This window comes from Watersipora subatra, chromosome 1, assembly GCF_963576615.1.
Source record: "Watersipora subatra chromosome 1, tzWatSuba1.1, whole genome shotgun sequence".
NCBI classification, from domain to species: Eukaryota; Metazoa; Bryozoa; class Gymnolaemata; order Cheilostomatida; family Watersiporidae; genus Watersipora; species Watersipora subatra.
In genome coordinates, this window is record NC_088708.1 from 30,910,425 (window position 1) to 30,925,443 (window position 15,019).

At 38.1% G+C, this 15,019-nt stretch overlaps 2 protein-coding genes across 3 annotated transcripts in view; one reads left to right on the forward strand and one right to left on the reverse strand.

Moving 5' to 3' along the window:
• LOC137387987 (transcription and mRNA export factor ENY2-like) overlaps window positions 1-15,019 on the forward strand; it is a 49,228-nt gene continuing 34,209 nt past the window's right edge. Inside the window, exon 1 of the mRNA XM_068074510.1 lies at window positions 1-12. The gene's annotated coding sequence lies outside the window, so the exon portion shown is untranslated. The remainder of the gene's footprint in view (window positions 13-15,019) is intronic.
• On the reverse strand, window positions 408-14,880 carry LOC137404768 (anaphase-promoting complex subunit 10-like). 2 transcript variants are annotated; one of them, XM_068091003.1, is made up of 5 exons: window positions 14,741-14,880; window positions 10,798-10,926; window positions 2,244-2,406; window positions 1,398-1,472; window positions 408-1,143 (listed from the first exon to the last, which is right to left on the reverse strand). In XM_068091003.1, exons 2-5 carry the CDS (start codon window positions 10,910-10,912, stop codon window positions 1,089-1,091), a joined length of 408 nt encoding a protein of 135 aa, XP_067947104.1. In that variant the 5' UTR covers window positions 10,913-10,926; window positions 14,741-14,880; the 3' UTR covers window positions 408-1,088. The 2 variants fall into 2 exon arrangements, with proteins under 2 accessions (XP_067947104.1, XP_067947102.1); XM_068091001.1 differs by having other exon boundaries at window positions 1,337-1,472.

The window sequence follows — 15,019 nt, forward strand, 5'->3', positions numbered from 1 at the left end:
CTTCAGTTGACTGTCCCACTGGCCGTTTTGCCGGATAGCAGCTATTTTTGCTCAACAAAACTTTACAGGCCGCGCTGATAGTTTCTTTCTTAGCGGTAATTTTACAAAAAACCAAACTTATACACTTTAACAGTGCGCAACCACTCTTTTGTTGATCTTGCACAATTTCTTCGTAAAAACTCTGAATTTTCTATACTCAGCACCCCTACATCATCCAATTGAAAATGCAAATATGTTGTGAACCTAGTTTATCTGTATTCATCTGAACACCGCTCACTCAAGAAGTTGTTGCAACAGTGTTTTGATTACTCGTTTTAGAAGTCTCTTTCAAGTACATACTCGCTGAATTGCTTGTCTAGAATACTCTGAAACCTCATGATTTCCGCCACCCAACTACATAGACATCTGATTAGATATATTAGTTTATACACACTTAGTTCACTTGACATCAAATGAGATTGTTTTGCTGTCAGTGTGCCATTACTCTGCTTATACAGATTTTGCAAGTGTGGTCAGAATTAAATATGGCACATTGTAGGTTATTTACAAAACACAACACATCGTCCTTAATAAATAGCTTTGATGAAAAGTGTATAAAAAACAAAACTAGCAAATAAACAAATTATATTGTAAATCTCACCAAACATCACACACAAACCTTGGTGAGTTGGTGTGACTACTGCAATCATTTATCACACATCTCACCAAGTTTTTTTTAGACTGATAAGCGCAAATTCGGTAGATGTAGAAATAGACAAACTATCCATCATTGACAAACAATCTCCTTCAGGTCATACAAAGAAAGTTATAAACACAAACTCAGTTTCCGAGACAGCATTAAATTCCAAGAACTGACAAGGATAAGCATGATTGCGTGAATAGTCTTGCCAGTTTCACAAACATCCTTTGCCCTTCAGCATATCCATAAAACTGCAGTTAAAATGTTAGTATTTCTTCCATCTGCTCTAACAACCTTCCATTCCGCTATCAGCGTATGGCAAACTGCATCATATCGACACTGCTAAACTTGGGAGGGATAAGTGCGGTGTGCGGGTTCAATTCTGTCTGGGACATCGGCGAATGAATTTTTATCTCCCGTAAATGAGTGTCTTTACCATTCTGATGGTTTGACACAATGACGATCTACAAAAACAATGACCACTCTGTTTGGGGTAATTTTCATAAGTATTCTCACCATTCCACAACAATTTCTGACTTTTTGTGAGTGTGTTTCTCTTTTCTGCACACGGTTTTAAAGGTACTAAAAACTATGGCCAAGTTAAACAATCCGTTAACACAGCATTATGCAAGTCTTTCATGTAGAGCCTAACTTTACCTGCAGCATGAAAGCTTTAACCATCCTATTGCTACGATTGCGAAGAGGCACTCGCACCCACCCATTTGGCTCATGCAGTTCAATCAGCTCCACCTCAACTAGGTCATGGAAATGTGCACCAGCTCGAATTGATATCCTATGACAAAAAGATAGAAATGAAGGCTACATATAAAGTGGTCAATATGACTATCTCCTTTAAAATGCTAACACACAACACCATTGGCTGTTTGTATGTGACAGTAGAATCACCCAATAGCTGCAACAGTGTTCCAAAGTACAAAATACAACTAAATAGCAACAACGTACACACTGTTCCAAACAGTATTCAGAGGCGTCAGTAGATGTAGGAATAGATTAATCTTGTTTATTTACAGCTTCCCATCCCGAAAGGTATATTCTAACAGAGACTCGGAAAACTTTCATGAGGGCATGAATAGCTGCAGATTGCGTAGATGAAGCCATTGCTCAAATGTAAAATCTTTATAACTGTAAAGTGATTTTTCTGTTTTCAAACAATTGTTTTCCGTACCAATAAATGCAAGGGAAAGTTAAAGTGGCTAGATTCCACAACAGAGCACCCATTTAGTTAGCTAGTTGATGCACAGAAAAAACTCATGGATTAATTGTAGTGTGATACTCCTGCAAGAAAGCGACCTGGGGCTGTTTCTGAGCAGGGCCTACAGACTTTTGTCTGATGCAGCCCAGACGCGATGAAAGTAGGAAACTCTTCATAACATCACCAGTGACCTTTGTGGGACTCGAAAACTGACCAACTGATCATAAGTGGCCCTAACTACTGATGTAGAGAAAAATCTACTGCTGTATGTGCTGGCAAGTTAATCAAAGTTTGGATAACTAGGAGGAATATAACTGATAGGAGTCAGAGTATATTTGCAGTCCAACTCACTTATTGGGTGTATAGCTTTCATCATTCTTATAGTCCATGTAGATACAAAGGTCTGATATGAGCATCTTGCGCTTAAACTGAATGTTGATGTAATGGGGAGTAGCATCATCCGATTGCCAGAATTTTGTTGTGCTTGGCTCTCGCAACTGCTGAATTCCAAAACCTGAGAAAATTAAATTCGGATACCATATACACTGCTATATTTATAACGACAAATTAAATGGAGGCACCATTTTATGACTATATCTCCAATGTCATACTCAGTACAAGATATATTATATTACCAATGTTGCGATGTCAACCTGATAATTCTAAGTTTACACAAGCTAGAACAAAAGTCTTACTTAGTAAACGCGTATCCTACAAGACGCATTCTCCTGGGTCAGCATATTTGAGAAGTCTAACCCTGTTCATCCAAGATTTACATGTATTTTTATGTTACTCTTGCATGTACCTTATGCCATTATAAAGAAGGTTGTGATTGTTGTAATGTGCTATATGTTGTGAATGTAGGTTATGAATGGTTATGAATATAGGTTGTGAATGTTGTAATTGGCTATATGGATACTGACATAAATCTTATGCAGCCATACTTTACATTAAACCATAACTGTCACGTACAATTTTTATCGTATTTTCAAAGTAAATCAGACAAGCTGATTCCGATTTTGTACTCAAAATAAAGATTGGTCTACTAACTTTTAAAGCCACAAATGCTTTTTAAAGCGTTTCAATATTCGTTTCGAAAACAACACAATCGGGACAACAAGCTCCGCCCATAAATATGTGACGTAGCCTATCTAAATAGGAAAAAAAATTCCTAACTTCCATTCCCAAAAAGCTAGGCTACATCACACATTTATGGGCCGATTGTTGTACCGATTGTTCTGTTTTCGAGACGGATACTGAATGGTTTTAAAAAAGCCTTCATGACTTCAAAAGTTAGTGGACCAATCTTTATTTTGAGTACAAAATCGGAAACAGCGTGTGTGATTTACCTTGAAAATACGATAAAAATGTTGTGACAGTTATGGTTTAACTATTGAAGTCAGTTTGCTGTCATTGCTCTAGTATGGATTTACAGTGTGACAACACTATTGCTGCCGATAGGCTGGTTTACACTATATCGCCGTTTGTCAGCGTTTTCCTTTCGGCGTTCATCAGCGATTATTTGAACCGTAAACTAATAGCATCAATAAAGCAGCGCGGACACGTCGGGAAAGTTTGCAGCTGTCGAACTTTTCCGATATTTCGCTGAGTATCGGCGGCCTCCTTTCGATTGTGAACCATTTTAGCGATGGTAATTTGCGGTTGTGGATAGCATGATTTATTAATTTCCGTTTATGACAGTCACTGCGGGACTAGTATTTGATTTCAGCAAGCAAAAACAAAGGGATTTCTTCGCAAAAATTTAAAAAAAAAGAGAACACTACGTCACAGAGTATTTGCTGATGTAAACGCAGATGGGGTTTTAATAGTGTGAACATCGTTATCATCGACCATCACCGAAGTATTGTGGCATCAACGCTGAAATACGACAGTATAGTGTGAACCAGCCTTTAGCCTCAAAAAAAGCTCATGTGAAGAGTAATTATACTGCATACAAAGTAGGATGCAAGCTAATGAATTCTCATTAATTATGGTTAGTCTTCGCATTCAATCCATAAAAGTACAAGTTATATTTGAATGAATATTTCATCTAAGATTATAAGAGTATTAATTTTACGCTCTCTTTCAATGATGCCAACTTGAGATGAATGATGCCAACTTGAGATGAATGATGCCTACTAAAGATGAATGATGCCTACTTGAGTTGAATGATGCCAACTTGAGATGAATGATGCCTACTAAAGATTTATGATGCCAACTTGAGTTGAATGATGCCAACTTGAGTTGAATGATGCCAACTTGAGTTGAATGATGCCAACTTGAGTTGAATGATGCCAACTTGAGTTGAACGATGCCAACTTGAGATGAATGATGCCTACTTGAGATGAATGATGCCAACTTGAGATGTATGATGCCAACTTGAGATGAATGATGCCAACTTGAGATGTATGATGCCAACTTGAGATGAATGATGCCTACTAAAGATGAATGATGCCTACTTGAGTTGAGTGATGCCAACTTGAGATGAATGATGCCTACTAAAGATTTATGATGCCAACTTGAGTTGAATGATGCCAACTTGAGTTGAATGATGCCTACTAAAGATTTATGATGCCAACATGGTTGAATGATGCCAACTTGAGTTGAATGATGCCAACTTGAGTTGAATGATGCCAACTTGAGTTGAATGATGCCAACTTGAGATGTATGATGCCTACTTGAGATGAATGATGCCAACTTGAGGTGAATGATGCCAACTTGAGATGAATGATGCCTACTTGAGATGAATGATGCCAACTTGAGATGAATGATGCCAACTTGAGATGTATGATGCCTACTTGAGATGAATGATGCCAACTTGAGTTGAATGATGCCAACTTGAGTTGAATGATGCCTACTAAAGATTTATGATGCCAACTTGAGTTGAATGATGCCAACTTGAGTTGAATGATGCCAACTTGAGTTGAATGATGCCAACTTGAGTTGAATGATGCCAACTTGAGTTGAATGATGCCAACTTGAGATGAATGATGCCAACTTGAGATGAATGATGCCTACTTGAGATGAATGATGCCAACTTGAGATGAATGATGCTAACTTGAGATGAATGATGCCAACTTGAGATGAATGGTGCCAACTTGAGATGAATGATGCCTACTAAAGATGTATGATGCCAACTTGAGATGTATGATGCCAACTTGAGATGAATGATGCCAACTTGAGATGAATGATGCCTACTAAAGATGTATGATGCCAACGTGAGATGTATGATGCCAACTTGAGATGAATGATGCCAACTTGAGATGAATGATGCCTACTTGAGATGAATGATGTCTACTTGAGATGAATTATGCTAACTTGAGATGAATGATGCCAACTTGAGATGTATGATGCCTACTTGAGATGAATGATGCCAACTTGAGATGAATGATGCCAACTTGAGATGAATGATGCCTACTTGAGATGAATGATGCCAACTTGAGATGAATGATGCTAACTTGAGATGAATGATGCCAACTTGAGATGAATGATGCCTACTTGAGATGAATGATGCCAACTTGAGATGAATGATGCCAACATGAGATGTATGATGCCTACTTGAGATGAATGATGCCTACTTGGGTTGAATGATGCCAACTTGAGATGTATGATGCCAACTTGAGATGAATGATGCCAACTTGAGATGAATGATACCAACTTGAGATGTATGATGCCAACTTGAGATGAATGATGCCAACTTGAGATGAATGATGCCAACTTGAGATGAATGATGCCTACTTGAGATGAATGATGCCAACTTGAGATGAATGATGCCAACTTGAGATGAATGATGCCAACTTGAGATGTATGATGCCAACTTGAGATGAATGATGCCAACTTAAGATGAATGATGCCAACTTGAGATGTATGATGCCAACTTGAGATGAATGATGCCTACTTGAGATGAATTATGCCTACTTGAGATGAATTATGCTAACTTGAGATGAATGATGCCAACTTGAGATGAATGATGCCTACTTGAGATGAATGATGCCAACTTGAGATGAATGATGCCAACTTGAGATGAATGATGCCAACTTGAGATGAATGATGCCAACTTGAGATGAATGATGCCAACTTGAGATGTATGATGCCAACTTGAGATGAATGATGCCTACTTGAGATGAATTATGCTAACTTGAGATGAATGATGCCTACTTGAGATGAATTATGCTAACTTGAGATGAATGATGCCAACTTGAGATGTATGATGCCTACTTGAGATGAATGATGCCAACTTGAGATGAATGATGCCTACTTGAGATGAATGATGCCAACTTGAGATGAATGATGCCTACTTGAGATGAATGATGCCAACTTGAGATGAATGATGCCTACTAAAGATGTATGATGCCAACTTGAGATGTATGATGCCAACTTGAGATGAATGATGCCTACTTGAGATGAATGATGCCTACTTGAGATGAATTATGCTAACTTGAGATGAATGATGCCAACTTGAGATGTATGATGCCTACTTGAGATGAATGCCTACTTGAGATGAATGATGCCTACTTGAGATGAATGATGCCTACTTGAGATGAATGATGCCAACTTGAGATGAATGATGCCAACTTGAGATGAATGATGCCAACTTGAGATGAATGATGCCAACTTGAGATGTATGATGCCAACTTGAGATGAATGATGCCAACTTGAGATGAATGATGCCAACTTGAGATGAATGATGCCAACTTGAGATGGATGATGCCAACTTGAGATGAATGATACCAACTTGAGATGTATGATGCCAACTTGAGATGTATGATGCCAACTTGAGATGAATGATGCCAACTTGAGATGAATGATACCAACTTGAGATGTATGATGCCAACTTGAGATGAATGATGCCAACTTGAGATGAATGATGCCAACTTGAGATGTATGATGCCAACTTGAGATGAATGATGCCTACTTGAGATGAATGATGCCTACTTGAGATGAATTATGCTAACTTGAGGTGAATGATGCCAACTTGAGATGAATGATGCCTACTTGAGATGAATGATGCCAACTTGAGATGAATGATGCCAACTTGAGATGAATGATGCCAACTTGAGATGAATGATGCCAACTTGAGATGAATGATGCCAACTTGAGATGTATGATGCCAACTTGAGATGAATGATGCCTACTTGAGATGAATGATGCCTACTTGAGATGAATTATGCTAACTTGAGATGAATGATGCCAACTTGAGATGTATGATGCCTACTTGAGATGAATGATGCCTACTTGAGATGAATGATGCCTACTTGAGATGAATGATGCCAACTTGAGATGAATGATGCCAACTTGAGATGAATGATGCCTACTTGAGATGAATGATGCCAACTTGAGATGAATGATGCCAACTTGAGATGAATGATGCCTACTAAAGATGTATGATGCCAACTTGAGATGTATGATGCCAACTTGAGATGAATGATGCCAACTTGAGATGAATGATGCCTACTTGAGATGAACGATGTCTACTTGAGATGAATTATGCTAACTTGAGATGAATGATGCCAACTTGAGATGTATGATGCCTACTTGAGATGAATGATGCCAACTTGAGATGAATGATGCCAACTTGAGATGAATGATGCCTACTTGAGATGAATGATGCCAACTTGAGATGAATGATGCTAACTTGAGATGAATGATGCCAACTTGAGATGAATGATGCCTACTTGAGATGAATGATGCCAACTTGAGATGAATGATGCCAACTTGAGATGTATGATGCCTACTTGAGATGAATGATGCCTACTTGGGTTGAATGATGCCAACTTGAGATGTATGATGCCAACTTGAGATGAATGATGCCAACTTGAGATGAATGATACCAACTTGAGATGTATGATGCCAACTTGAGATGAATGATGCCAACTTGAGATGAATGATGCCAACTTGAGATGAATGATGCCTACTTGAGATGAATGATGCCAACTTGAGATGAATGATGCCAACTTGAGATGAATGATGCCAACTTGAGATGTATGATGCCAACTTGAGATGAATGATGCCAACTTGAGATGAATGATGCCAACTTGAGATGTATGATGCCAACTTGAGATGAATGATGCCTACTTGAGATGAATTATGCCTACTTGAGATGAATTATGCTAACTTGAGATGAATGATGCCAACTTGAGATGAATGATGCCTACTTGAGATGAATGATGCCAACTTGAGATGAATGATGCCAACTTGAGATGAATGATGCCAACTTGAGATGAATGATGCCAACTTGAGATGAATGATGCCAACTTGAGATGTATGATGCCAACTTGAGATGAATGATGCCTACTTGAGATGAATTATGCTAACTTGAGATGAATGATGCCTACTTGAGATGAATTATGCTAACTTGAGATGAATGATGCCAACTTGAGATGTATGATGCCTACTTGAGATGAATGATGCCAACTTGAGATGAATGATGCCAACTTGAGATGAATGATGCCTACTTGAGATGAATGATGCCTACTTGAGATGAATTATGCTAACTTGAGATGAATGATGCCAACTTGAGATGTATGATGCCTACTTGAGATGAATGCCTACTTGAGATGAATGATGCCTACTTGAGATGAATGATGCCTACTTGAGATGAATGATGCCAACTTGAGATGAATGATGCCAACTTGAGATGAATGATGCCAACTTGAGATGAATGATGCCTACTTGAGATGAATGATGCCTACTTGAGATGAATGATGCCAACTTGAGATGAATGATGCCAACTTGAGATGAATGATGCCAACTTGAGATGAATGATGCCAACTTGAGATGAATGATACCAACTTGAGATGCATGATGCCAACTTGAGATGTATGATGCCAACTTGAGATGAATGATGCCAACTTGAGATGAATGATACCAACTTGAGATGTATGATGCCAACTTGAGATGAATGATGCCAACTTGAGATGAATGATGCCAACTTGAGATGAATGATGCCAACTTGAGATGTATGATGCCAACTTGAGATGAATGATGCCTATTTGAGATGAATGATGCCTACTTGAGATGAATTATGCTAACTTGAGGTGAATGATGCCAACTTGAGGTGAATGATGCCAACTTGAGATGAATGATGCCTACTTGAGATGAATGATGCCAACTTGAGATGAATGATGCCAACTTGAGATGAATGATGCCAACTTGAGATGAATGATGCCAACTTGAGATGAATGATGCCAACTTGAGATGTATGATGCCAACTTGAGATGAATGATGCCTACTTGAGATGAATGATGCCTACTTGAGATGAATTATGCTAACTTGAGATGAATGATGCCAACTTGAGATGTATGATGCCTACTTGAGATGAATGATGCCTACTTGAGATGAATGATGCCTACTTGAGATGAATGATGCCAACTTGAGATGAATGATGCCAACTTGAGATGAATGATGCCTACTTGAGATGAATGATGCCAACTTGAGATGTATGATGCCAACTTGAGATGAATGATGCCAACTTGAGATGTATGATGCCTACTAAAGATGTATGATGCCAACTTGAGATGAATGATGCCAACTTGAGAAGAATGATGCCAACTTGAGATGTATGATGCCTACTAAAGATGTATGATGCCAACTTGAGATGAATGATGCCAACTTGAGATGTATGATGCCTACTAAAGATGTATGATGCCAACTTGAGATGAATGATGCCAACTTGAAATGAATGATGCCTACTTGAGATGAATGGTGCCAACTTGAGATGAATGATGCCTACTTGAGATGAATGATGCTAACTTGAGATGAATGATGCCAACTTGAGATGAATGATGCCAACTTGAGATGTATGATGCCTACTAAAGATGTATGATGCCAACTTGAGATGAATGATGCCAACTTGAGATGTATGATGCCTACTAAAGATGTATGATGCCAACTTGAGATGAATGATGCCAACTTGAAATGAATGATGCCTACTTGAGATGAATGGTGCCAACTTGAGATGAATGATGCCTACTTGAGATGAATGACGCCAACTTGAAATGAATGATGCCTACTTGAGATGAATGGTGCCAACTTGAGATGAATGATGCCTACTTGAAATGAATGATGCCTACTTGAAATGAATGGTGCCAACTTGAGATGAATGATGCCTACTTGAGATGAATGATGCCAACTTGAGATGAATGATGCCAACTTGAGATGAATGATGCTAACTTGAGATGTATGATGCCAACTTGAGATGAATGATGCCAACTTGAGATGAATGATGCCAACTTGAGATGAATGATGCCAACTTGAGATGAATGATGCCAACTTGAGATGAATGATGCCAACTTGAGATGAATGATGTCAACTTGAGAGGAATGATGTCAACTTGAGATGAATGATGCCAACTTGAGATGAATGATGCCAACTTGAAATGAATGATGCCTACTTGAGATGAATGGTGCCAACTTGAGATGAATGATGCCTACTTGAGATGAATGATGCCAACTTGAAATGAATGATGCCTATTTGAGATGAATGATGCCAACTTGAAATGAATGATGCCTACTTGAGATGAATGATGCCAACTTGAGATGAATGATGCCAACTTGAGATGAATGATGTCAACTTGAGATGAATGATGCCAACTTGTGATGAATGATGTCAACTTGAGATGAATGATGCCAACTTGAGATGAATGATGCCAACTTGAGATGAATGATGCCAACTTGAGATGAATGATGCCAACTTGAGATGAATGATGCCAACTTGAGATGAATGATGCCTACTTGAGATGAATGATGCCAACTTGAGATGAATGATGCCAACTTGAGATGAATGATGCCAACTTGAGATGAATGATGCCAACTTGAGATGAATGATGCCAACTTGAGATGAATGATGCCAACTTGAGATGAATGATGCCAACTTGAGATGAATGAGCAGTAAGAAAATTTCACACCTGGTTTACATGATGATAGTGACCAGACAGCTTGACTACCGATCTCTCTCAGTTGCTTCTCTTTTTCAAATTTCTCCACATCCAAAGTTTGCAGTCCAGTAAATTTGGTGGCCATTTTGCTTGTAAGACCTAATTAAAAACCTTACTGATCATAAAGGGTCTCGGAGTAACTGCAAAATTTTATTGCTTTAGAGCAGCCATTCATTTCATACATAGCTGAGAAGTCGCGCTGAATTTTCAAAAGTGATAACAGCATTTAGAGTATACCGCAGTATGAACAGAACAAATTCAATGTATACTTGTCAAACATACGTTGTTAGTTTTGCAATAGTAATTGATATTATTGTTTGACAACGTTACATTGAACTTGTTCTGTTCATACCGTAGTATACTGTAAACTCACTGCATTCTATTCTCTCACCAAAAATTCAAGGAGAAATTTATTCATTATCCACAAATAGGCCAACTTGTGAATTATGAGTACAGAACTTGTGTATATTCTGCACCATTAACTAACCATTTGTTTATTGCTGGGCCTAATAAAAAGTAGAAGGTAAAAAAGCTTTACATTCAAACAACCCAAACTGCACAAATAAGTTACAAACTATATAATATGTCCTTATACACCCATACAGCATATATCCTACTGCTTCCACTTACCTACTAATGATGGAATTCAGAATTAATACGAGTACTAAAAATGAAGTGCTCTGCAGCTATTGGAGCAACGCATAGGGTTAAAAATGGTTTCGGTTTTTTGTTAATTTTCTGTTGATTAACTATTAGCAGTTTCATGAATGACGTTGTTGAAGGCAACAACTGTCATGAAACTGCCAGTAGTAGTAGTTCAATGATAGACTAACAAATAAGTACAATGATTTTTGTGGTCATTTTATATTTTATAAAATTCTTGTATCTTTTAATTGCTTGTACTCAAACTAAAATTATTTTGTATTTAGCGAATCGGTCATTTATAAGAATTCAATAACTATTGCGAGTATACCATCAGAGCATGCTCGGACCGCGCACTACCTAAATACTTGTATTTCTGTTAACTGTAGATTATATCCATTTGAAAATAACCAAAAACCTTTAATAGAACATATTTTTGATTGGAACAAAAAATATTTATATAAACATGTGGGCCAGAGTTGATAAATATTTCCTTGATCAGTAATTACCACCGTTAAAATCCAAGTAAAAACTGGGTGGGAAAACGAAGTGGAAACAATCAAAATGAAAAAATGATAATATTTCGAAACATTTTTCATTTTGATTCTCATGCGCTGGAATCTGTGTTGAGATAGAGTTCGATGCCATGGATTTAATAGTGTGAGCTTTGATTAACATGTATTGCCTTCATAATTTATACAGGATGAGAGAAACGCACAGAGGATTTTAGGATAAAAATAGTGAATATAAAATGATCACATTTAGGAGTTGTTCTTTCTTGTCCATGGTGGAGGCAACTGCTAAACATAACATTGTAGTATAAGTAATAAAATAGCGGTTTTATTGTTAGTTTAACACACCCCCTCAATCAATAACGCTCATTCCTAGTATTCTAATGGCAGTAAAGTGTTTGATTTTCTCAAGAGGTTTTGTAAGTACATCGGCGATGTTTGACTCGGAGGCGATGTGTTTGTAAATGATACTGGTTTGTTCTCGGATAAAGTGATGACAAATGTTGATATGATTGGACCGCGAATGATGTCCCTCCCCTTTTGTAAGAGCCAATACACCTTGCTTATCTGAATACATAGTGTTTTGTTCGGGTTGTTTTATGTCGAGTGAGGAGCAGAAGGATCAGAGGTAAATCATTTCTTTGGTGGCCTCGCTCAATGCGACGTATTCTGCTTTGCAGCTTGATAATACTATGGTTGATTGCTTGGTTGATCTCCAGCTGATAGGCGCTGAACCGAGTGTCATAATAAATCCTGTTGTGGAGCGACGATCGTCTACGTCACCCGCCCAGTCAGAGTCAGCAAAACCTTCGAGTATACCACTAGTTGGGCAGTAGGTTAGGCCATGCGTTACAGTACCGCTGAGATAACGTAATAAATGTTTTACCACCGTGACTTGGGCTGGTCCGGGTTTATCAAGGTATTGCGAAAGCTTAGATACAGTCCAACTGATATCTGGTCTCATCGCTGTCGTTAAGTATATTAAACTGCCAATTACCTCGCGATAGAGAAACCCGGATTTGCAAACTTGTTCGTATTCGTCATCGGTATAGCCTTTTGGAGTTGTATTCCGCTGGTGCTTGGGGTGAATACTGATTTGCATTCAGCCATGTCGTAGCGTGCTAGTACTTGTTTGGCATATCTGGATTGGTCGATAGTGTAGCTTCCGTCAGTGTTTCATTTGAAATCGATACCCAGGAACCAGTTGAGCTTTTCACGATCATCGATTTCGAATTTACTTTGGAGTTGTTTGGTAGTTTCGATGTATTTTGTAGATTATCCTGCCAAGATAATGTCGTCAACTCAGAATACAAGTAAAATGTATTCCTCGCAACTCTCCTCACCGTTGGTAACACACAGGGGTCATGAGAATTTGATTTGAATCCATTTGATTTTAGAAAGTTAGTTAGTGTTTCGAACCACATACATCCGCTGTGTATTAGTCCATACATCATTTGTTGAGTCTATATGTGAGTTTCTCGAGAGCGTAAGTTTTAGGTTCATAACCGAGCGGTGGAGCTAAATATATTTCTTTATCAATAGGAGCATTGAGATAGGCCCCTTTGACGTCTAGTTGGTGGAGAATGAGGTTTTCGTTGGCTGCCTTCTGAATTAGACTACGAAATTCTTAGCACACAATGCAAGCTTTGCAGCCTTATATAGTCCAAGCTGGTTGTGGGTTTAGCAATGATATACAGACCCTGTATATGGGGTCTGTATATCATTGGTTTTAGCCTGCACAGCATGAGCTCACGAAATGTTTGCTCCATATCAGCTGACGAACCAGGTATGATCATCAAGTACTGTACACTGTTTTTGAATTGTATGGTGTAGCAATGAAGTAAGTATAACAAAACAAAAACTTCTATACTGTCACAAATCCCAAACCTCTAAGGGCTATTATAAATTTCATCACTGTATTTAGCAATTTGAACTTCAAAGAAATGGAAGCGAGCCAGTTGTATCTTGTGTCTTTACGCGATCAAGCTAATATTGCCAACTTAATCCTCATGTGATTTTACTTGATAGCAGAAAGAATAACTTATAGCTGTAGTTTTTGCTAATTTTCCCAGTAAATCCCAATTTTTCTCAGTAAATAGTCTTAAATACCTGTTTTAGCGGCCGTCCGGTAAATGTTGAGCTGTTCCGACAAAATTGCAAATTTTTAATGAAAATAAAGCTCTAATAATTACGCGAATTCTTCGTACTATTTATTGAGTGAAAAATCCGAACCATCTATTTCAGTCTAATAGAATGATAGAATATTGTAATGGATTTGCTGAGCTGAGCTTTCTCTAATTATCATAAGTGTTCAACCATTTTCGGATTAGCCCAAAAGTTAGCTTGCGCAGAAAGCCCATAGATTAACACCCAGCACTTGCTATATAAGCAAAGGTGCTCCAGTGTTAAGCAGGAGGGGTAAGGATATGCAACAAGAGAAGATACCCTAGTGAGAGACAACAAAGAGCACATAGCTATGTTCTTAATGTTCATTAAGAACAGCGTGGTAACATTAACTTACCTTTGTGCAGCTTTGTATATCTTTGTAACATATATATATATCTTAACATTCTTACATTTACAAGTGTAACTGGTTGAGTATTTGTTATTAACTCATTTCAGCATTACATCTTTTCATGCTTATAAAGCTTGTGTAAATAAAGAGCCATTATTCACCAGACACCTTGCTTGCCACAATTACAGTTGTGCATGAGAGCTATTCCTCATTCGGTGTAAGGCAACTTGTACGCAGAAACCACTTGCAAGTGGCTAGTCAGCGCTGACTTCCACAACAATACTAAGAGTAGAGCTTTCAAGTTAAACAAGTTAAAATAGCGCGGTTGATAACGCCATACGCGTAGTTTTTTCTCATTAAATACACCGAATCATGATGATAAGGTATGGTTAAGCACAAAAGTAAACCTCAAAACAACACGTACGTACACACTATTTTGGCATGAACATTAAAAAAGAGCGGAGAGCGGGTCAAAAACCAAAAACAGCTAGTCGAATATTTCCCGGTCTGTCAAAACGATTCC

What these genes read in the sequence shown, in the direction of transcription:
- LOC137404768 (XM_068091001.1), bottom strand. Translation starts at nt 10,912, where the DNA reads ATGGCCACCAAATTTACTGGACTGCAAACTTTGGATGTGGAGAAATTT. An exon ending in ACTATCATCATGTAAACCAG is followed by an intron (nt 2,407 to 10,797) that starts GTGTGAAATTTT and finishes TAATTTTCTCAG; the next exon opens with GTTTTGGAATTCAGCAGTTG. An exon ending in GAAAGCTATACACCCAATAA is followed by an intron (nt 1,473 to 2,243) that starts GTGAGTTGGACT and finishes TTTTTGTCATAG; the next exon opens with GATATCAATTCGAGCTGGTG.